The 23,384-nt window shown below is 46.0% G+C and overlaps 2 protein-coding genes across 5 annotated transcripts in view; one reads left to right on the top strand and one right to left on the bottom strand.

Moving 5' to 3' along the window:
• Positions 1–10,288, top strand: part of pde1a (phosphodiesterase 1A, calmodulin-dependent) — a 33,671-nt gene extending 23,383 nt beyond the window's left edge. For all 3 annotated transcript variants that reach the window (XM_048979538.1, XM_048979539.1, XM_048979537.1), the window contains 14 exons: positions 30–143; positions 3,318–3,500; positions 5,230–5,296; positions 5,484–5,600; positions 5,991–6,131; positions 6,453–6,553; positions 7,524–7,649; positions 7,816–7,917; positions 8,042–8,162; positions 8,715–8,796; positions 9,030–9,150; positions 9,392–9,579; positions 9,708–9,992; positions 10,119–10,288. In XM_048979538.1, coding sequence (XP_048835495.1) covers positions 30–143; positions 3,318–3,500; positions 5,230–5,296; positions 5,484–5,600; positions 5,991–6,131; positions 6,453–6,553; positions 7,524–7,649; positions 7,816–7,917; positions 8,042–8,162; positions 8,715–8,796; positions 9,030–9,150; positions 9,392–9,579; positions 9,708–9,992; positions 10,119–10,162 — 1,792 coding nt within the window. In that variant the 3' untranslated portion in view covers positions 10,163–10,288. The remainder of the gene's footprint in view (positions 1–29; positions 144–3,317; positions 3,501–5,229; positions 5,297–5,483; positions 5,601–5,990; positions 6,132–6,452; positions 6,554–7,523; positions 7,650–7,815; positions 7,918–8,041; positions 8,163–8,714; positions 8,797–9,029; positions 9,151–9,391; positions 9,580–9,707; positions 9,993–10,118) is intronic.
• Positions 10,289–12,560: 2,272 nt separating this feature from the next.
• Positions 12,561–21,815, bottom strand: ppp1r1c (protein phosphatase 1, regulatory (inhibitor) subunit 1C). Of its 2 annotated transcripts, none has more exons than XM_048979573.1 (6): positions 21,653–21,815; positions 20,705–20,765; positions 16,356–16,393; positions 15,907–15,973; positions 13,611–13,826; positions 12,561–12,937 (listed from the first exon to the last, which is right to left on the bottom strand). In XM_048979573.1, exons 1-6 carry the CDS (start codon positions 21,731–21,733, stop codon positions 12,873–12,875), a joined length of 528 nt encoding a protein of 175 aa, XP_048835530.1. In that variant the 5' UTR covers positions 21,734–21,815; the 3' UTR covers positions 12,561–12,872. The 2 variants fall into 2 exon arrangements, with proteins under 2 accessions (XP_048835530.1, XP_048835532.1); XM_048979575.1 differs by having other exon boundaries at positions 16,356–16,390.
• Between the last annotated feature and the right edge of the window lie 1,569 nt (positions 21,816–23,384).

Raw genomic sequence — 23,384 nt, 5'->3', positions numbered from 1 at the left:
GATCACCTCTTTGCTGTGTGTTCTTGCAGGTTGAGGTGTCTGGTGAAGCAGCTAGAGAGGGGTGAGGTCAACGTGGTGGACCTGAAGAAGAACATTGAGTATGCAGCCTCTGTTTTGGAAGCAGTGTACATCGATGAGACCAGGTGAGTCTTCATGAATCTGCACTTAACTAGATATCTGTTGTCCATAAAGGTGAGTTAGCATGATTGTACTTAACTGGACGTACAGCGATGAGACCAGGTGAGTCACCATGACTCAGCTAGATGTACATGGATGACACTAGGGGAGTCAGTGTAACTGTACTTAACTAGATAATCGTCTAGGGCTGTCACTATTGATTATACCAATAATTGAGTAATCTACCGATTTAATCTGACGATTCATCGAGTAATCGTTTATAATTTATGATATAATCAACATACAATGCAATCAATGTACACTCAGTCATCCATAAGGAAAATTTAGACACTCTAATTAACTTAAGTTGCATGTTTTTGGACAGTGAAAGGAAACAAGAGGATCTACGGAAAAAGCTCGTACACACGTGGTGAACATGCAGACACTACCGACACAACGTAGCGATGCGCGGCAGCGGTAGCACTACCCACTGTGCCGCCCTAACAGATTTTCACAATGTGCGATGTTAATATCGACGTGATATTTCATGCGCATGCAATTGTTATGTTACAAGGGTTGCAATACTCTGCTGCTTTCAAACCTTCAATAAGTAGCACTAAAACATTTTTACTTAGTCACAGGAAAGCAAACTTTTTCAACATCATCTAGTATACGTAAAAAAAAGGTCTAAAGTTTACTGCCGCTGCTTTTGCATGAGCTCTGCATGAGCTCTTCTAGTCCTTGCTGTTGGACTCACTTAGATATTGTGGCGCTTTTATGAGAAATTAAACAAAAATTAGTGAATAGGGGGAAAGCGAACAAGAACTGGTCACGAAATGACTTTTCTCTTCCGTTGTATGGAAATATTTTGTATTCCACAGAGATTTGATATTGAGCAGAAGCAAGTAATTTGTCGGCTCTGCTTTGTGCCTGCTGGCGTAACGCACGGCGCCATGCACCAACGTATCTGCCAGACTTTTTTGTTAGATAATAAATTCTGTTGGGGTATATAGTTCATTTTCAAAAACGTAAAATATTGCAATGTGTCGGTCAGCCCTAACATACAATGCGTTCACAAAAATAATTAATATTATATGGTTATGTACTGTATTATGCAAGATGATGGCTAAGCGACAGGGCTAGCCTTCATTTTAGCAGCGATTATTTTGATATACTGGAAGTGTATAAAGTAAATTAAGCAAAATAATTTAAGTCATAGTGATGACAAATGCAGGCCATGCTACTCCAGGAAGCTAGGTGGAACATATCTATGTTTAACCTCACATTACTGGTTGAGTCCCTCAAACCTGATGGTCTTCTTTTAACATGTATGTACATTGCAGTCCTGCTGTGGTGATGTTTAAGTTCTGCTTTGCGATACTGACGGATGACTGCATTTTCATTGACTTTTAATTTGAAGCGCTTCCACATAAATGATGCTTTTGCGCTTTATCTGGACTCCACCATAATGTCGAGTAATCAAGTAGGAAAACACTGAATCGATGCTTTTTAATAATGGAGTAATTGAGTTTATACTGAGTAATCGCTACAGCTCCATAATCGTCTATGAGATCAGAATGGCTCTGTACTTAACTGGATGTACATTAGTGAGATCAGGTCAGCCAGTGTAACTGTACTTAACTGGATGTACATCAATGAGACATTACATGGTACTCATCTGGATTCTCAGCATACATTGGTTAGGCCAGATGAGGTTGGCATGACTCAGTACTTATGTGGGTGCTCAAAAAGAAGAGAACAAAAGCCCAAAGATTTGACAGTTACATAAGCGTGAAGCATTACGACTAATGTACAGTATTTTTACACATACATGTCTTTACAGTGATGTGGCTTAAAGGCCTGCTTGGCCTCTGGAGCCACTGCACACGTTGCCTTTATTATTCATTTCCCAGATTATTTCATCATTGCATTCCAGGATGTCTGTGCACTTTGCCTCACAGAGCACACAAAATTGCAGCCCTCCTTTGCACGACTGCACCATAGGTACAGTGGTGGCAGGCAGAGGGTAGATTCCGGCGTTGAGTTTTACACTTCAGTGCCCAGCTGACATGATCAGTCAGGAAAATCCCAACAAGTGGCGGCCGCAGTCTGTTTCTCAGATAAGATTGCACTTTCTTCCTGCTGTCCAGAACTGATTGAGAAAAAAGCTAGCATTTGGGCATTTTTACAGTCTTCTTTTTTATTTAATGGCTTTTGATGTGATTTAATTGATTTAATGATTTGCATGTGGCACTATGTACTTTTTTTCTCACCTTGCAAATGAATTGCATTTAATTTAGCAAAGATAACGATAACGCTATTTCGTAAATGGAAAAGGAAAGGGCATTTAGATGATGCTAGTTCTGAGACAGAACAGCGATGATTTAGCACCGTGGATAATTACTCGAGCAGCTACTCCCGGGGACTCAGCAGCCTGATGGAAGGCGTTTTAATGACGCTGATGTTTGCCAGCGCCCCAGATGCCTGAGGGCACGGCACTGGCAGCCTCCTTTAGCACTGTGCTCCTCTGAGGCCGTACCAGCATGGTTTGCCTACCAGTTACACCGCTACCCTGTGCTGGGCTGGAAGTCATACTGTCAGTTCTGACTTGGACGCGCCACATGTATCTTCTTACGTCTGCAGCTGGAAAATGACTTGGGTTTACGTTTTCTTTTCAAACACATGTGACTTCTTGGCAGGACATCCTGTCGGCTTGCGGAAGTGACCAGTATCCGCTGCTTGTTTCAGAACATCAGTGCACAAAAAGGTTTTATATTTAGTGTTAATATATGTGTTTATTTGTGGTAGTAGTAGAGGAAGTTGTAATTGTGTGCTGAAATGTTCTAGAATTGATTTTGTTTACAAGTATTAAATGACTGGTGTTTGTCCAGCTCATAAAATTTGCAGAAGCGATTTTCTCTAACCTGAGGCATGTAAATATTTCTCATTACTGAATGCAGTGCAGCAGCAGCAGCTTTTATGAAGGTCTTGTCTTGCTTTATACTTGCTTCAGCACATGGGGAGGCCCAGGCCTTCAATTAGGATCTAAACTGGGCCATAATCCCGTGATTGGAGGGGAGTATTCAAAAGGGAGCCACTGGATTGTGTTTCAGAGCATGGAGGTACACCACCCATTTCCACGGGTGCAGTGACATTCAGAGGGAGTGTGAGCATTCAGCAGTGCGTTTGATATCCTGCAGGAGGCTCCTGGACTCAGAGGATGAGCTCAGTGACATCCAGGCCGACTCGGTGCCCCTGGAGGTACGCGATTGGCTGGCCTCCACCTTCACCAGAAAGATGGGCGTCGTCCGTCGGAGACCCGAGGAGAAGCCCCGGTTCCGCAGCATCGTCCACGCCGTGCAAGCAGGAATCTTTGTGGAGAGGTACCGTCATCCGTCAGCAGGGCATTTCATTGGATGGAGCGATGCACGGAATTAGTGCCATAACTCACCAGACGACAATCCTTTAATTTGTACTAATGAAAATATCCATTGATTAGATTTTCAGATATTTTTATCTTTCTGAACATAATTTACCTTGAATAATTATATATTTAATAAATAATCAATAATTTATAAATAGTATCCTGGGAGATGCACTTTTTTTTTGATATACGCCTTTTTGCAAACATGAGGCTGACTGTGCTGCTATTGTATTCCTCAAAGTCCTTTCCTTTCATTTAGTACTTATTAAGACAAAGGGAGCCAATAACCTGTTGTCATAGCAACTGCAGCAGCCAAGCATTGTCACCTGTTGCCTATAAGGATTGGAATCTGAATATATTTTGAATCAGAACAACATAAAATCCATGCAAGAACGCACACATTTCTGATTTTACAGTTGGCTACTTCATCTTATGATAGATAGTCACATCACAGTAATTATAATTGACATTTATTTTCCATAAAGAGCTCTGATTAAAGAATACAGTCATTTTAAGCTAATTTGTTCCCTAAAGCTATGGATGGCAGTGGATTTTGATATATGATTTTGCTCAACAAAATAAATAATTTAATCGAAGATTTCTGAAGCTGTCAGAAAACAAAGAAATCCATTTTTTTTGTTATACTAAATAAGAAATAAAAATGTGATAAACGTATTACAGTTGCTCCTCAACTTAAGATGGGATTGCGTTCCGATGAACTTATCATAAGTCGAATATGATATGATATGACACACTTGGGCATTTAGCAGAATAAAACATGATACGTTGTTAAACACTGTATCAGATGTTTATGCTCAGGATGGCTACAGAGATCGGAAATGGATGCTGCCGTCACCTGGCATCAGTAAAAAATATCGTACGGCATATCACTAGCCCGGGAACAGATTTCAAAATTCAAATTCTAATGACTGCTGAATGTGCATCACTGACGCACCATCGTAAAGTTGAAATATCATAAATCGAAACGTTGTCATTGTCAACCCATCTGTAAAAGGAACCGCAGAATTTCACCCGGCTGGGCGGGCAGGGAGCCCACATGTACTCTGCTGATGGACATGAACTCTCCTTGACAGATACTGGAAAGTGGTGGAAGGACTTGGCTGCACACGTAGCGTGTCACACCTTGCTGTGATGACGTTCTTAAAACCCGTGATACAGTCATTGCCATTCCTGGCTGAGTGCCTAAAGCAGCTCCCATCTCCTGTATTCTGAAAGCTTCTCTGCTTTGGAGCAAACTTTACCCTGCATAGCTGTACCAGTCCTCCCGGTGTTTTTGGGAGGATAAGCAAAGGCCCCCACTCTTTGTCAGTTTGCCTAAAGGATCTGATTGCGAACCTGGATGCTTGAGTTGACTCCCAGTCCTCCTGAGCACTCCCAGTCTCTCTCCAGTCCTCCCAGTCTCACCCGCAAATAGCAAAGCTAATATGGACCGTCCTGTTTATTGTTTTCTTCACATTTCTTAATCTCTAATTTCTAATGTGCACAGATCTTAACTGCACACTGAAGACGGTTGCAAACTGTATGTATATTTTACAGTAATATGATACTCATGCACTTGCCTAAAAATGTTTTTTTTTTATTATTATAACAACACCATAATATGATCCCTCAGTTTATATGATGTAAATTTGTCACGACATTTTAATCCAAGTGGTTTATGTCTCCAGGATGTACAGAAGGACATCTAACATGGCTGGCTTAACATATCCTCCTGCGGTGATTGCTGCTTTGAAGGTATTGTCATGGCTCAAGTCCTTCAAAAAAATAGTCAAATATGGGTAACCAGTAATCAGCGCTTGGTCGCCAATAGCATTTATATTAAAGATCTGAAGCCGTGGCATTAACTGACAATCAGGCTCTGTTTTGGTTCTCCGTGCTGCACTGATGTCTCAGTGAACAGAGATGGAATGTTTCACTGCAGGATGTAGACAAGTGGTCCTTTGATGTCTTCACCCTCCATGAAGCCAGCAGCGAACACGCTTTGAAGTTCCTGGTCTACGACCTCCTCACCAGATATGACCTGATCAACCGCTTCAGGGTCAGCCTCCTAACAGCGAGTTCCGATGACAAGGGGGGCGCTCTATATTAAGTAGTGCATTCCCTGTTTTCTTTACTGTAACCGTAAAAAATCAGACCGTTTACAGATGCTGTCAAGAGTTGATGGCTGTCCAATTTGCAGGGCTGCAGTTCGCCACTGTTATGACGTATTTTACAAGTGCATGATGTTGAGCACTATAATTTAGAGAACTATGCCCTAGGTCCACCTTTCAGAGTGAATTCCATAGACACTTGTCCCCTTACCCCTGTTTCACTGTAACCACCTCTCTTACTCCCCCTGCTGGCCATGCTGACAATAGCCTGGGCAGACTAATAGTGCCGTAGGTGCTCATGGGTTTCACAGTCCGTTGTCTCTGTGCTGCCTATGCAGATACCCGTTTCTGCCCTCGTCTCCTTCGTGGAGGCTCTGGAGGTGGGCTACAGCAAACACAGGAACCCTTACCACAACCTGACTCACGCTGCCGATGTCACCCAGACAGCGCACTACCTGATGCTTCACACCGGCCTCATGGTGAATCCACCAGGACCCTGCTTGGAGTCGGGCCTTGCTGCCTGCTTTTCTTTTCTTTACAGAATTTTCTAGAAATCCTGTATGAAAACATATGGATCCAGCTTATCTTAATTACAATGAAAACAAGGAGCGATGACATCAACATCATTAACATCAAGGTGTTATCTACTAGGAAATAGTAGTAATCATCTATAAAGGCTGTACCCTTCTAAAATGTCCATAAGTGGATACAAGTGAAAAATGGCGTGAAATTAAGTTTTATAAACTGAACCCAAGTGTCACGCACACAGTGAACTTCCTGCCTTTTCCTGTCATCTTCAGCACTGGCTCACCGAACTGGAAATATTAGCCATGGTTTTTGCAGCTGCTATCCATGACTTTGAACACACCGGAACCACAAATAACTTTCACATCCAGACCAGGTGAGTAGCAGCCTGTTGCCGTTTGACGTCAGCGTTCGTGTGTAAGCCTCGCACTTGGCTCTTCTAGCTTTTTCTAGGCACGTTAATCACAGGCACTGAAGTGACTTCGTCATGGCAGTAATTTACACGTTCTCTAATCTCGCCGACCTCCTAGCCCGCGTTGTCATCGTGGCCTCTCCTTTTTCTCTTGGTTATTGCATGTCTCTTATTTACCGTACGCAAGGCAAGGCCCAACACGCACACCTATACAATTAATCTGCACCTGTTTCGGAGACAATAGCGCACAGCGATCGTCTTTCAAACATTGCCTGTGTAGTTTTGCGTTTGACTGGGTGCAGGAGTATAATGTTAGAAAATTCAGCAGGGAAGTCAAAAGGATTGGCAGTTGCTGTGGGGAATACAAATAGCCAAATTAACACGCTCATTATTCCTCGGGCTGTGCTTCGGTATTAAACTGTACCACAGACACTTTGGCATCAGAGCCCAGCGTTATTTGAGATGGAAAATGACAGCTTTGCGTCCTGGTTTTTTTGTCTCTCTCCTCTGCTGGTCTTTTTTTTTAATCCCAACACCTTTTCCATCTGTTAAAGCAAATAGAAGAGCTTCCATTTGATAATTCAGTTGTAAACGAGCGGATGGCACTTTAAGCTCCAGGAAGAACCTGCCTGTTGGACCCTTGGGTTGGTAATTAACATGGGTTGTTTCAGTAATAACACCCCACTGCATATAATTAATAATAATCATAATAATAATCCTAATTAATAGGTAAACTGGGGCAGTTGTGGCTGCTGTGATGGATCTATATAAAGCCCTCTGAAGACATACAAAAGCTGGGAGCAGATCTCACAAGCGCCTCAAAGGCACATCAGAAAAATCAATCAGCGCCACTTACAGCTTCTGGATACCAATCCGTTGATGTCACTGTTTGCCGGTTCAGAGCTGTAACCGAGGTCCGGCTTGTTGCTCTCAGATCCGAGGTGGCCATTCTCTACAACGACCGCTCGGTGCTGGAGAACCACCACGTCAGCGCCGCCTACCGGCTCATGCAGGAGGACGAGATGAACATCTTGGTGAACCTGAGCAAAGATGACTGGAGGTAAGCGTGGACTTCAGCGGTCTTCCTCAGGGTCCTGCTAGTCTACGGCAGTGGATGCAGGGCCCTACAACAGCGATATTGCAGGTGACCCCCGAAAATACTGGGCTTTATATCAAACGTGCATCTGTGAATTGCGTTTAGGGAAATCTCTGTATGTGTTCTTCAGGGAGCTGCGGACCCTGGTCATCGAGATGGTCATGAGTACGGACATGTCCTGCCACTTCCAGCAGATCAAGACCATGAGGAGTTCCCTACAGCAGCCCGAGGGGTGAGTGGGTGACAAGTGACCCCCCATCTGCCTGTGCCCACCCCCTGGCACGGGTGCTGGTGACACTGCATTTGCGTGTGTGTGTGCGTGTGCCGGCTGATGTGCTGTTGTCTGTGGTTGACAGAGTAGACAAGGCTAAAGCGCTATCTCTGATGCTGCATGCAGCCGACATCAGCCACCCCGCCAAGGCCTGGGAACTGCACTTTCGCTGGACCCAAGCCCTGATGGAGGAGTTCTTCAGACAGGTACGTGCCCTTTTGTGGCCTGCCGGACCACGGGAATGTTACTGTAAACAGGAAGACATGCTGCTAAACTGTGAGAAACCGTGGACTGACTAAGCACTTGTAGACAGTGGTAAAAGACAGCAGGTCATTCTCTTGAAGTAGAGCATTGCACTAACGATGTAAAGGTTATGGGTTCAAATTCCATGGAGCAGACACAAAAAGCAACTCTTCTCTCTACTGTATGTCGCTTTGGATAAAAGCATCAGATAAGTAAATGTCACACAAGGGTCATGACAAAAGCTAGTCAGGAGATCAGGCAGCTAGCAATAGCCCACTTATGTCGCAGAAGGTTTTTTTCTGGTCTACCTTTCTGGGAAGTACTTTCATTTCAATTTAAACATAAATTTGCATAAATATGTAAAGTATAAAATTATGAGTGCGGGTAACTTTGGAAGCAGGCGTCTATTACGCAGCTAAAATCAGGTGTTTTTTCCCCTTCTTTGAATCTTAATAGGTTGAGTCACCAAACATTTCATGGTATCTGCCTGATCCTGTTTGTTGGTCTGCTTGCAGGGTGATAAGGAGGCAGAGCTGGGCTTGCCCTTCTCGCCTCTGTGTGATCGCAAGGCCACCATGATCGCACAGTCACAGATAGGTGAAGCTCTTTATTAACCATTGTCTCTGTTTCTATGGTGCCAAATTAGGATTTGGATCTTAGAGAGATGGGAAAACACCAGAGTGCCCTCTTGTGGTAGATTAAAGCCAGTGAGCGGTTTAATCCGAAAGACCTTCAGATAATAATGTCTAAGGATTCTGTCTTGCAGACTCTGTTTATGTAATATTTGTTTTGTGTTTATCATCGTTCGTGAATGCGTTTTATTTTTTTAGGGTTCATTGACTTCATTGTTGAACCAACCTTCTCTGTCCTGATCGACTCGACTGAGAAAATTATTACTCCTCTTATAGAGGAAGCTTTAAGAACAGCGGACTCTGGAGTCCAGAGGTCCAGGTTTGTTGCACCGAGGTCTTGCTGGGAAGGCTTCTAGAGTCCACCCACATGTACGGAACGGCTAGTCTTCTCACTTCACATCAACCTGAAATTACATGTAAAATGGTCACAGGTAACCAGGACACTTATTAACACGAAAACAAGTCGCTGTGTCACCAGAGGCAGGTACACGCCAGGAGTTCCCAGCATTCTCTGGGGTTGACTGGGCATGCGGCTTCACGCATCCTCTTCCCGGTTACAGCCTGAGCGGTGGGAGCATGGGGACAGTGGTGGAGTCCGTGCAGAGGCACAGCGACCGGGGCTCATCTGCTGATCAAGGAGCTTCCACAGACTACTCCCTGGCTGGCATCGACCTGAAGCATGTGCGCCACATGCTGGCCAGTGTCATCCAGCAAAACAAGGAGTGCTGGAAGGAGCTGGCTGTGCAAGGTGCCAGTATAGCAGTCCAGGTCCAGAATGTTCCTGGATGTATGATTTACCTGCTTCTTGTAAACATTACACTGTTCAGCAGTAAGAACACCCAGGCTGATGCCTGTGTTATGCTGCCTTGTGAGCAGAGCTGGCCAATAAGGAGAGGGAGATGTCCTCTGGCAGAAAAGGCCCAGCGGGGGACGAGAAGGTCGAGGCCACTGACGGGACAGATGCAGCGTCGTCACAGAACCGGCCGCAGGTGGACGGCGAGGCAGAGCCCAACGCAAACGAACTGAGCAATGCAAACTCCCAGAGCTCCCTGGAGCAGGAGCCGCCTTCACCGCCAGCAGAGGGCGATCTCGGGTCACCAGAGGCCGACTCGGACGCGCAGGCGCCCGACTCCGAGCAGCCGCCGTGGAACGGCGACGGAGGTTTGTGACGAGTGCGCGTGCGGAGGAGCGTTTGCTCGGCGCTGTACCACGGCCTGAGTGAGCAACGCATCTCATTGGGGTTAAACCTGGTTGTCATGGTGACCGACGGGTGACATCTCTCCGCAGGGGAGAACCCAGAGCCATGCCAGGAGGACCCGGACGGCCCCTGATGCCCACCGCCACATCTTTGCTTCCCAGATATAGTTTTTTCTGTTTTTGTACATTGGTTTTATTTTCAGTCTTTAATGTATTGTTATTTATTAAAGACGGGGTCCCTGCCCCCCCTCGCCACACTATATCTTGTTGCCTTTCTCCGCACATGCCAGGCAAACTCCAGATTACAGTGCAGCTCTGCAGAAGCACGACCAGGTTCTCCAGATGACTTTTCTTTTCAGTTCTCCAGTCGTTATTAGAGAACCACGGAAGGAAAGCAGGGAACTTAACGCATCCTTAATGTTCAGAAGCCCCTTTGTGTTCTTCATTTATAGGTTTATATAAAGATATTCTGTTTATATTTATATTCAGTTGAAAATGAGCTCACCTGCCTTTTAACTTGGAGCCCTACCTGTGGATTAGGCTAAATGTATTTTTTTTCTTTATGGACCCATACAGTTGCATAGGTTTCATCAGTTATCTTTATAACTGGATATAAATTCACCGAGCTTTGTGTGTGGAAATGTGCGACAGTTATGCTGTCAGAGTAATGTTAGTACTGTAGTGCTCATGACATGCATTAGCATACCGAGCTTATGTGCGATACGGGCTGTGTAATATCACATTGTTAGTCACAAAGGCTTGATGTTAATCAAATGCCGGCGTGTCCTGAGCATGAGCAGGTAGCTGTTAAGCTCGCGCCAGACAGCCCTTTACCATTTAGCGGGCAAGACACAAGATGACATTAGCAGCACCAGCCCTCGGAAAGGCCCAGAGAAGATGACATATTACGTCTGCTGCCTCGCAAGCAGACAGCAACCCCACCACGGCCCCGTAAGCAGCCTGTACACAGCCCTCCCGTGGTTCACGAGAAACTGAGCAGGGCTTCCAAACAGCCACCATTTGTCAGAGGACCGAATGCGGAGAAACACAGTGGCAGTCAAACTTCCAGCCACCAGTGACTAAACCAAGACAGAGTGTTAGTGAAACGTTTCTAAGTATGACTTTGTCATGAATATTTTTTGTCTGTTAAGTTGTATTTGCCAAATCTATAGGGAGAAGACAGATTTGCTGAGTCTTTTTGTTTACTCACCAGGGAAATCAGTGACAGTCTGGCACTCCTTCTCCCACAGATCTTCCTGGTCCTCCCACAGTGTTCCACCTGTTGCGGGGGGGGGGGCATAGTTGTTCTGTCATGCCCTCATTAGTGTTGGGTGAGAAGATACTCTCGACCTCCTTTGTTTCTGTTCAGACTTTGCTCCAGAAAGGTTTAAAAGTCTTTATTCATGAAGAAGGCCTGAGTGTAAGGCACATAGTCCAGCAGGGTGCCCCCCTCCCCCACCGCCCACTGGCTGCTGCAGCACTCTGATGCCCAGAGCAGAGTGTAGGACTGGCGGAGAGCGTGCGCTCACCCTCTCTCTCCCTCTGCACACCCACTAATGCTTGCTTTCTCCCCTGTGCACTCACAGCCTGTCCCCTGTGCACTCACAGCCTGTCCCCTGTGCACTCACAGCCTGTCCCCTGAGCACTCACAGCCTGTCCCCTGTGCACTCACAGCCTGTCCCCTGTGCACTCACAGCCTGTCCCCTGTGCACTCACAGCCTGTCCCCTGAGCTGACTCACTGACCTCCACAGAAGGCAGGGTCAGATGCTGAAGTGATGATGTGAAGACAGGGTCCAATGGCACACAATTTTGTTTCTGACTCTCCGGTAGTATCCAATAACTTAGATATAGTACTATCTACTTCCATTAAATATTGTTGCCCTTTTGGTATATATGGCCAGTAAGCAATACGGTCCACTTCCTATTGGCATATAGTACTATTAAAGAGTGCTATTCACTTCCCATTGATATCTAGTAAGAATAAACATTACTGTCCACTTCCCACGTGTCCACTGCCTGTAAACTGTACTATTCATTTCCCATTGGCATATAGTGCCATAAGAGTTCTCTCCACTTACCATTGGTATCTAGTAAGAATAAACATTACTGACCACTTCCCATGGATGTCCACTGTCTGTTAACAGTACTGTTCACTTTCTGTTAGTATCCAGGACCAGTACAGTACTGATCACTTCCTTTTGGGAACTATTGCCATTAAATAATACTTTCCCACTTCCCACTGGCATCTATTGCAATGTTATCTATCCCCTCTTATTATTTACTATTATGAACCAGTGTCATCTGCTATCTAGGCATCTCTGTTATGCCAGTATCCACTAGCATTAAAGGGAAACCTTGTTATATACCAGTCAGACACCGTTAACCTCGACTGCGCACACCATTTTCTGTATATTAATCGTGTATATAGAATTCACTGTCAGGATGTTATAAATAATCTGACAGCTTCTCCATCCCGGTAAGTGGAATATATTGAAATGTTCAATTCACTGAATTTTTTTAATGAATGTTTATTCACTTTGACACATTATACAGGTGGATTATATGCTTTAACAAGGCCAAACTTAGACAAACCATTGGAAATTATACAAGTATTCTTTATCTAAAAAGACCATTATGAAAATCACCATGCCATCTCCCATCAAAACAAACCATAGATAAAAATCTAATTTTATATAATAAATACCAACACGGCATATAGCGAGAAAACTATTGCTGAACTGTGGGTAAGAATGGAGGCGGCGATGGCGGCTTATGGTGTGAGATGCATGTTGGTGGGTGAAGGACAGCTGCAGGCCAGAGGAAAGCTCCTCAGGGTACTCTGGCTATCGAGAGATGGACGATGGACTGGACAGCGTTCCCTGCTGGAACGCCGATGCTGACGAATCTCCTATAAGACACCGTAAATACAATAACGAAGACGAACATCATACACAATAATGTCATACAAACCAGAAAAAGAGAAGAACGCAAAGCAATGCTATAAATAATCATCAGGGACTGCCTCTGCAGAATATCACCTGAAATCAGCCATTCAGGGAGTAATATTTACATCATATGCTTGCAATGGCTAGACAGGAAGGTCTGTGTTCAGAAGAAATGTCGAGGATTAAAACACTGAAGAAGTTACCGCCCTCAAGATACCATGGAGACATATTGTTCATGACATAAAGAGGTCTGGCTCGCAGACATCAGATCGCTGTTCTGTGCCGCTACACCTGCGGCCATAGTTCTCTCATACGGGTGTCAGGTGGCCAGGCTTGTTTTGTTGGCCACTTTTTCTCCCCTCTTGTGTTTAAACAGACACCTGGCAAGCACTTCAGTTCCCGTATCCTGAAGGAATTCATTCTAGGTTTATGTTAACTTGTCAAACTTAACGGAGGATCAGATCAACCTGACTCAAGAATCTCAAACTGCATATTTTTCTTCATCACTCTTTCTTTGAGCACAGCACACAGGTATACAGGGAATGCACTTCACATGAACAGCAATTTCAAGCTCATAATGAAAATTCACTGATGATCCCTACTTTATGGTGAAGAATAACAGTACATGGAACTTACCCCCTGTGGAGCTGCTTTCCATGCTCTCCTCCGCACTATGAAGTGAACTTGTGTAGCCCTCATTCCCATTGTTCTGCGGGCTGCTGTAATTGGTCCATTGGCCAATATTGGGGCAATACTGCTCCGTGATTGGACTCGAGGGTTCCATGCCTTCACTTGGCCCTGCCTCCACGTCTTCCTTCTTCTGAAGGTGCTGCTCCATGACCAGCTGCAGCTCTACACGTAGCCAAAAAAGGGCAGACATGTCACCGCGATGCAGGAGAGGCCTTCTACGACATCCAATAAAATGCACAAGCTGAAGCACTCGATTTAATTATCTAGCTTTTCTAAGGATTTAAGTACTTCCTCTACTTGAGTGTCTCCTAAGAGCATAAAAACGGGAGGAAAAAAAAGACGACACACAAGAACAGGCCATTCAGACAGTAGCGGAATATTTAAGATGTCTCAGTATCATTTTATTTAGTACAGATCTGAATGAGTTTGACTGCCCTTCTCCTCCCTGGCATTGGCAGTTTGTACAGTAACTATAGGGACAAGCATGAGAGATATTCTGTTCATGACCTGGCCTAATACTATAATGATATGGTTCCACCCCCTGATCTGTAAGTGAATGGCATTGTGGGAAATGACATAGAATGGAGTGGAGGCACTTTAGGTTAGCTAGACTGGAGCAGGATGCTGAGTGCCCTTGCTAGTGGTCATTAAGACTGCTTGTCTGTATGTCTGGATGGAGGAATACATCTCCACCACCGCCCCCCCACAGTCCTCCTTTCCACCAGTGAGGAAAGAGATCTGTAAATTTCATGTCTGTTCCACCCTCCATGAGTCAGCAATGAATTTCTGAAACACTCCCTAAATGCCCCCCTAACGTTTTCGAGATGCTGCTGATGCTTCTCTGCACTGTGTGCAGGCGTCAGGTTGGAGGCCTCTAAATACCCTCGCAGGTCTCTTGCTAAGTCAGTAATTAATTCCTCCAATTATATTCTGGTCTTGCGGCTCTTCGGGTGTCAGCTGACTGAAAAACTGGCTGGCTTTGTAAAACCACAAAGCTGCAATCATACCTAATGCACATGGCGAAAAAAAATGTGCAAATTAGTCTCTTTTTTTCCCCTGAGTGCCTGCATGCAATTCTCTCCAGCGTGTGAATGACTGTGTGTTTAAGCGTCTTCATTTATGTGTGGCTGCGCGAGTCTGTGCTGGTCACCGTCTGCGTGTGTGCGTGCTCCGCAGAGTCCACTCAGAACAGATGAGCGATCCGTGTGTCACGTGACTAATAGCCCCTCTCACACACAGAGCTCCTTGCCACAGCACAGCTGCAAACACCAATCATGCAGCTCCCCAAAGCCCAGGCCTCTATTTACCCTAATGGAGCCATTATACCTACAGCAGAAAAAAATGTCATCATCAGCGAGAGAACATCTCCCGCATTTACTTTCACTCTACAATCACTCAAGCCCTGCATAGTATTGCTGCCCATGGTCAGAATATTGCGAACGTCATTTCGTGTCACGTGACCTGATAATGACCAATAGCATCCACAGCACACCTTGTGCACTTAATATATCTTACTTCCACGCCTGCCTGGGTTATGCTCCGCTAACTCCACGATCTGCTGGATTTGGGCTTGAAACCAGATCGCACACACAGTCTCACTTCCTGTCCTCATCTCTTCTCATGGTCAGCCACCCACACACACGATGGGTCCACAGTTTGGCAACTTCTTCTCCCATCTATCCTAAAGGCATTTATATTTACAGCAACCATCAGGTTTAATCAGTCAAACTCGTGCGGTTGTGTGGGGGGTGGTGCATGGCTCGGTGGGGTAGGACGCTGTGCCTGTGATCAGCAGGCCGCCCATTCAAATCCCAGGTTCAGTAGAGTTACTTCACCATTGGACCTTGAACAAGGTCCTTAGCTTGCAATTCCTCTAGGGTCTGTCTGACCCCGGCTTTCTCACAAACATTCATAACTCTGGATCAAAGCATCTGCCAAACAAATGAAATGTAAATTCTTGTGTGAGTTGACACTTAAAATTCATGAAGTGTCATTCACACAGACATTAGACTGTTTCTCACTGTTATATTGGTTAAATGCTGATGCGACTCTCAGTGTGTGAAGCCAGCGCTGTTTCTCACTCCGTGTTTAGTTCATTCCTGTTTAAAATTAAATCGCAGATTTTTATAAACACATTTTCTTTTGCATTTATTTTCTTTCATGGCTGAGTGGTGGCAAAGTAAACAGGGAAACAGAAGAAACATGTGGAGGAGCTGGTTGGGGAGAGGGTGTGTAACAGTACCTCTCATGGTGGGCGGGGCGTAGCCCCTCAGATCCACCTGTGGAGGGGCTGGCTCTGCATCCGGGGCCTGGAACGCACAACATGGAAAGTGACGACATGAGGGCGATCCGGTTACCGTGGCGCTATTTCAGGCGCAGGATCCATCCAGGCAATCGATGATAACCGTATCAGACCTGGCCCCCATGCAAAACATCTCAAGGAAATGACGCGACCGGGACGTTTAAGTGGTGTCTGGAAAAATGGAAAGTGAGTGATTGGCTTTCATAGGCCGGATCTCTGACATAAAAAGGTGCACTTTTCTCAGTTTAGGATGGTTCACTTCAAAGGAAAGATGCACAATATCTTCTGCAAACCCGATTAGAGCCTGTGTCTCTCTAATGCATAGAGGTGTCCAAATCCCATCCGTCTCAGCGTAAAACCAATCATCCAAGGTCAAGCGTGTGACCCACCTCTCCTGGATTGCTCGTCGTCCGCTTGTCATCAGCTTCTGGAAGAAAGCAGATGTGAGGCAGAGGTCTATAGGCAGATTTATGCGTTACGATTCCTGCAGTTCAATGAGGATTCGCTCAAAGACATGCCACCAAAAATGACCACTGCAAGCTTTCTGGGGATCAGAGGTTAGGCTGATATCTTACAACAGCACTGGTCACAGCACACAGGAAAAAAAAAAAACACGTCTTTCAACATAAAATCCCTGTATACCCTATGGTCCAACAGCAGTGTCCATTTGGTATGTCTAGGCTCTGTGTCACTGTGCCCTACCTTACCCCAGTTTTTGGCGGATTCGCAAAGCTTAACCATTCCTCCTCATCAACACAGTATTATTTGCAATTGATGTCTCAGCAGGCAATTAATCATTTCCTCAAAAAAAAAAACAACAGACACAAACGAGATGTCAAAAAAAATTACTGAATGCCCCCCCTCACCCCCCCCAATCGATTACAGGCTCTCAGGGGAATTAAAGGTGGCAGCCCAAAGTCCCTCTAATCATAATCAGTCAACTGAAGCCAGCCCTCCGTCTGCAGAGAGATTGCAGGTGTGCAGACGCTCCTGGATAATTTAACGTATAATGGACCTTTCATATGCTGCCAACGGAGAGAAATCTGAAGAGGAGGCTCTGCTGTGGTGAAACGTTGCGTGGGCAGACTGCAAAAATGGCACCGAATTCGTCCCTTTATGTTAACTTCAGCAATGACAGACATAAAGTACCAAGAAGTAGAAGCAGGGCCCATGAAACACGAGCCGGCACTGAATCGTGTTTCTCCCCGTATGAAGCAATTAGGCCGTGATACTCATGCAGGTTTGCCCCCTTCATGACTACGGCAGTTAACCTTTTCATAGGAAAGGATCTACTATTTTATTGTACTGAATGAAATATTAATAGCATACATCTTTGCGGCCACATGGACACGTTCCTTTCTGGAGATCAGGAACCGTGTATGTGCACTTAGCAGTAAAATTCTTAATACTGTGAGGTATTCAAGAGATATAAAGTATATCTAAAGTACACTAGTACTAGAAGCACTTTGGCAAAGAATTATATGGAGTGAAAAGAATATATATTTACCTTTAGGGGTTAACTGAGTTTTGTAGAAGCAGATAATAAGGAGAGCGCAAAGTACTTCTTCACGTACTGCAAGGCTGACAGACCAGAAGGGGGCGTTGTTGCTTAATTGTGGAACAGCTGGCTATTAAGCATGGTGCAGATTTATATAGTGCATGTATAAGCAAGAGAGATAAGGCAGTATCTGAAAAATGCCTTTTAACTAAACACCAGACAGTGGAAACACCTTTGCAAAAGCAGTCCACTCACCATGATTAGACCCTCATGCAATATAACTAAAGGCTGGTAGTCAATAGTGTGAGTTACATCCACACAGGAGAGCAGAATCTAATCAGTTCAAATAGAGAACCTGGACGTTTTCCTGAGACATAAGGGACAGCCCAGCAGGGTCTGCATGCTGCTGAGCTGGCCTTCTCCTGGCTTCCTAATTACAGTCCAGATGATTTGTGTTTGAAGCAAATGGGCCAATATGGAGTTTTCGACGGAAGGAGTACCTAGCAGAAAAAGCCAACGCACCTCCAGGAACAGAGATAATGCTGTGATTTCTTTTTTTTTTAATTGGGGGGCATGAGAAGGGGCATAATTCATATAAAGGGGGCAAATTCATCATCATATTTTTTGAATCGGTGAGTGACAGGGGAGGAGCAACTTCGGGGGTCAATCCATTTTCAGCAGGATCCCCTGTGTCCTTCCCCCCTGTACATGCCCCAGACCAGGAGGACACTGATCCCGAACAAATCATACCCCAGACCCATGTGACTTCGTCTCAGCAGTAGGCTGCTGGCGGTCCTGCTAAAGTGTAGCAGTGTGAGCAGATGTGGGCCTCTGGGCACCGGCAGACACAAGGGGAGAGGCTGCTAGGCCGGTGCAGGTCACAGATGGAGAAAGTGCTTAATTAGCCCCGCCCACCCAGAGACACACCAGCATGATGTTACACTTAGGCAGAGGCATGGGTCTGGAAGTAAGCAGGCAGGCCAGGGTTCTGCTCAGCCAGGCCCGGGTTCCGCTCAGCCAGGCCCAGATTCTGCTCAGCCAGGCCCAGATTCTGCTCAGCCAGGCCCAGATTCTGCTCAGGGACTGTGTGTGTTTTTGTCCCGCACTTGTTACGTCCAGAGTTCGTGCAGGGTGACCTTATTTCGTTTCTATTCAATCCCAGACCATGAGCCAGTTTATCTCCCAGACCGTCGCTATCTGCCTCAGAGTCCATAAAAGCCTTTTCAACTTCAACTGAGCAACTCAGATCAATTAAGATACCACCCCCCCCCCCCACAGCCGTCAAAGACTGGCCTAAAACACTGTGTAATGAACAAAAAATATTGACAAATGAACTTTAAACTTCAAAACTTGAACATTTCAATTTTATCGGTAAACATATCATAAAAGCAATGAGGAGATTGAAAAACAAATGCCAATTAGCTCTCAGTATCAAATCTCTTCTGATGTTCATATGAAAGAAAGATGTCTGATCAGTGTATTGTGTGGATACTGTCATGTGTAACCTTATTCCCCCATGGGGTGTGTAGGTCCTCCCCCCCCCCCCCCCAACACACGCAGTCATGTAATCATATCTTTTTGGGGGCCGCTCATTCTTTTCTATGGGGAAAATGCTAATGCTAACTATGACAACCTTAACCCCCACCCACCCCTAACCATAACCATAAGGAACCAAACAAAATACAGGAGTTTTTGCATTTTTAGTTTTTTCATTGCAGTCACAGATTTATTTATAAAATAGAGTTTTTCCGTACGGGCTCAAGGAAACTGGTCCCTATAAGGTAAAATAACGGGTATTCATTAAGTTGTGGAGACATTTGGTCCCCACAAGGTGAAGTATACCTGGACCAGACACGCACACAGGTTATATCTTTGTGGGTACTGTCCATTATTTCCTATGGGGAAAACTCTAATCCCAGCATGACCCCCACCCAGCCCTAACCTTAACCATAAGTAACAAAACAAAGTTCAAGGCTTTTGCTGTTTTTAGTTTTTTGATTGCAGTCACAGATCTTTGTGGGGACTTGAAAAGTGATCCCCACAATAGAAAAATAAGTTTTTATTTCCCCACAATGTAATATAAACATAATACACACACACACACACACACACACAGTCTCATACTCTGCTCCCCCATCCTTAAAGCCTATGAGCACTGGAGGGGTCATTATGTGGCCCAGTTTCCAACCCTCCAAGGGGGTGTCACTAGTGGACTACTTCCCATTAGCATCACCAATCCCCCCCCCCCCCCCCCGGGAACCAGCTGTCTGAACATGCCCAAACGACCCAGATTCTGCCCCTCTCTTAAAGTGACAGTGGCGTCTCGATGGCCAGCAGCTACACCCGGCCGACCCCCACTGCTGGGTTTATGCATCGCCATGGCAGCTCCCCTTTTCACTGGGTTCTGAAGGTGTCTAAATCTCAGCTTTTCACAAATCCATCTGTTAACGAACAAAACGGAGCTAGCGAAGATGTGACTGCCGCACTGCATTATGGGTCATATACAGCAGCCCAGCTCCCGCAATGGAGATATACTCAATCCAAGTCACAACATTAACTCACACGCTGTCACAGCTTAATTGGGGTGCAATATTTACTTGCTTCCCCATCTTTGGGGGGTGACTTGTGACTCAGTGGGATAAGATGCTGTGCCCGTAATCGGAAGGTCTTGCTATTGGGCCACTGAGGAAGGCCCTTAATGCCCAGTAACTCTAGGGACTATCCATCTCTGCTTTCTCAAAAATATGTGTAACTTCAGATAGAAGTGCCTGCCAGATAAATGCAATTTTGATATATCAGGTTATAAACTGTGTCCAGCCCCCCCCATTCACAGTCCTGTATTTTGCCCTAAAAGTACTGTGGAAACCCTCCCCCTAACACTCACTGTCTGTATGTTGCCCTGTGGTCTTGTGGGGATGTTATTTCATACATATATCCGTATATGGATGCTACGACAATAAAGCTGTCTTGACTTAACTTGAAATCTGAACACGGATAAAAGGAAAGAAAAATCTGCTTGCATCTCAACTGAAAATTAAAATGTTTGTGTGGGTGAAAATGGCATATTTAACCCAGCGAAGGCCTCAGACACGCCCACACACAGACCCTGGCTGGCTGTCAGCGCGCCGGCAAAAGTTGTGGTAAATACTTCCAGTGTAAACAAACCAGCTTCCCGCAGCCCCTCCCCCTCCCTGGGTGGAGCTGACGACCCCCCGCGCCCCCCACCGCCATATGGCTCACCTGCTGCTGAAGGGTCGCTGTAAATGACCAGAGTGGCTGGTGTAGGTCTTCTCCTCCTGATCTGTTTGGGGGGGGGGGGAGAGAGAGGTAAACGTAGGCTGGGGAACGATGCATGCAGATCTCCAGACGACTTGCTTACGATGGATGCGGCTTGCGTGTCTAAGGCCAGGCTACGCGGGCATCCTTTTATATCTATTTCCGTACACTGAAATGAAACAGTAAGCAATCCGGACTACAGGACAATTTATGTTTTTAACTCGGATCAATGACCACTTAGGCCTCGGGAGTGGGTGCGCGCCAGAACGCATTACCTCATTTCCGAAGACGTGCCGTAATCAGCAGGGAGCGTGAGGCCAGCTCTCTGGCACAGAGCTAAATGTACGTGTACCACCAAGCCCAACGCTGACGGTACTGACAGGGAGACCAAAGAGTGTTCCGCACTGAAACCCAGAGCACCATCCAAGTGCTCTTCCACTAAAGACTCAGTCACGGACAGTCAGCCCTCAAACAGTTCTTACTTCAAATGCAATTTCATTTTTTTGTTAATTAGTCTTCAGCTAAGTTGTAGCGAAACTTGCAAACCCGACGTGCATTTCTACGCCAAGGGGAATGTCGTGAAAAAAGGTGACAGCAGAGGTGAGCAAACAGGGCTCAAACATGGGTAATTAGAGGCAAAACACCAAGTAGTAGCTAATAATATTTACCCAGGCTCTGCATCTGCTATGAATTCCTTGCGCTCAATTCCCCAGTGTGACATCTCACATAAAACGTGTCTCGCAAAAATAACCCCAGGAGAAAAGTGTTTTCTTAAACAGGAAAAAAAAAGAAAGATATTTGATCATGCTTTCGAAAGTGGAGAAAGTCTACAGGTCTCAACATCCTCATTAAGCCCCCATTTTTAAGAGGTGGCGGGGAGGGGGGGGTGCAATTAGGAGCCTTTTTACTTACATGTTCTGCAGCTTGTGGGTCTAGGTGGTTCTGTAGAGGCGGAACCGCAAACTGGATCTTCTTGGGACTGTTGGGTTCCATGGTCCGAGCAGGAAGACAGTGGGAGAGAGAAAGACAGGGAAAGAGAGAACGAGAGAGAGAGTGGATGAGAGAGAGGGAGAGAAGAAAGAGGACAGGGTGGGAGGGAGGGCGAGGGAGCTGTGTGGATGGTACAACAGCATGGAGAAATATAAGCGCAACATAGCCGGGGAATCGCCCTGCGAGACCTGAGGTCGACCCCCCTCATCTGCAGCCTGCCCCGACGTGCCTCAACATGGGGCCCAGCCCCACTGCAGCCCCCCCCCCCCCAACTCAACCCAGCCCAGACACCCTCGGAATGTTCCGCAAGCCGACCATGGGCTCCTGGTTCCCAGAGTGGCAATGAACCTCCGCTCCAGGTTTGATTAGCAGCCTGCTGGAAAAGTGCATCAGAAGCTCCCAGTGGGACCTACCGATACGCCTTGCATTATGGATGAGGCCGCCCTGGGAAAGCTTTCCGTGTTGTTTCTGTGTATGGCGGCTCTCTCGGATGCCTGCTTCCACTCAGCCCGTGGCCCAATTTGACCCCCCCACCCCCACCCCACCTGCTACCGCAGGCATGAACTTGCTGCAAGCGCCATAAAATAATAGCCGTGGATTCTTCCGGCACGATGCCTGTATCTTAGCGCACTGCTACGACACGAGCTGGAAACTATGAGCGATATCCGAGTTATCTATCCGGGTTTCTATTTTAGTGATTACGGGGATGAGCTGCATTGGGTCTTAAGGCTCTTTCTGACGTCAATTTACTACTGTAAGCCTCATTAAAAATAAAAATCATTACTGCGGGTTAATTTCCAGGGACAGGAGGGACTATTATTGGCAACGGTAATAAGAAAGGAATTTGTGGCTTGTCGTCCTTTACGAATTTAAGCAGGAAACGTCCAGATGTTTCCCTTTCGGCAACACAGGGGCCTGTTCCGCCCAAAGCAAGTGGCAGTTGCTGTCTTCTTATAAAAGCTCGTAACGTAATTACAGTCCATCGGGGGTGGGGTTAGGGGGATGAGCTGCTGAAGTGTCAGAGAAGACCATTTCCGCCAGCTTTCGTTGTCTTAAGCTAAGTGCATTTAGACAGAGTGCTGAGATGAAGCAGCTCTTACTCCAGGGAGGCCAGTGGGGGCCTGAGGTTCCTGCAGAAAGGCTCTGGTTCGCATGCTATATCATCGAGCCTGGCCACAGCCAATCCAATTTAATTGTCAGTTCAATCCCTTTTTGGGGCCCCTTACTCTAACACTCACACACTCAACAGGCTGATCAGGTGTGAGGCACCCCCTGGTGGCCATTGGGCCCTAAGCAGCCGCTTAGTTTGCTTCTGCCATAGGCTGACCTGCAGTTGTTACAACTCCAAATTAAACGGGAGGCCACCAAGTCGCACTGCACGGACTGCCCCTTCCCCACCTAACACTTCTTAAATTGTGAAAATCAGCACTCTGAAAGCTGACAAAGCCACCGGTAGAGTGTCTTTTAAAAAGATTAAAAGCATATACACCACCCCAGAAGGAATTATTCAGGTCTCATGGCAGGAGCCACTCTCTATGGCAGGGTTCTTCCAATTTGGACCTCGATTCCAAATTCAGGCCTTGTTTTCAGTTCTCCCAGGCAGTTGTTTAATAATTACTGATTCTGATTGGCCAGAGGCTTCACACCAGGCTCA

The sequence above is a fragment of the Brienomyrus brachyistius genome, chromosome 16 (genome assembly GCF_023856365.1).
Source record: "Brienomyrus brachyistius isolate T26 chromosome 16, BBRACH_0.4, whole genome shotgun sequence".
Lineage (NCBI taxonomy): Eukaryota > Metazoa > Chordata > Actinopteri > Osteoglossiformes > Mormyridae > Brienomyrus > Brienomyrus brachyistius.
Note: the sequence above shows the minus strand (reverse complement) of the source record. Positions and strands in the feature narration are given on the sequence as shown.

What these genes read in the sequence shown, in the direction of transcription:
- ppp1r1c (XM_048979573.1), bottom strand. Translation starts at nt 21,733, where the DNA reads ATGGAACCCAACAGTCCCAAGAAGATCCAGTTTGCGGTTCCGCCTCTA. An exon ending in CGACGAGCAATCCAGGAGAG is followed by an intron (nt 15,974 to 16,355) that starts GTGGGTCACACG and finishes TGTGCGTTCCAG; the next exon opens with GCCCCGGATGCAGAGCCAGC. An exon ending in GGAAAGCAGCTCCACAGGGG is followed by an intron (nt 12,938 to 13,610) that starts GTAAGTTCCATG and finishes GGTGTCTTATAG; the next exon opens with GAGATTCGTCAGCATCGGCG.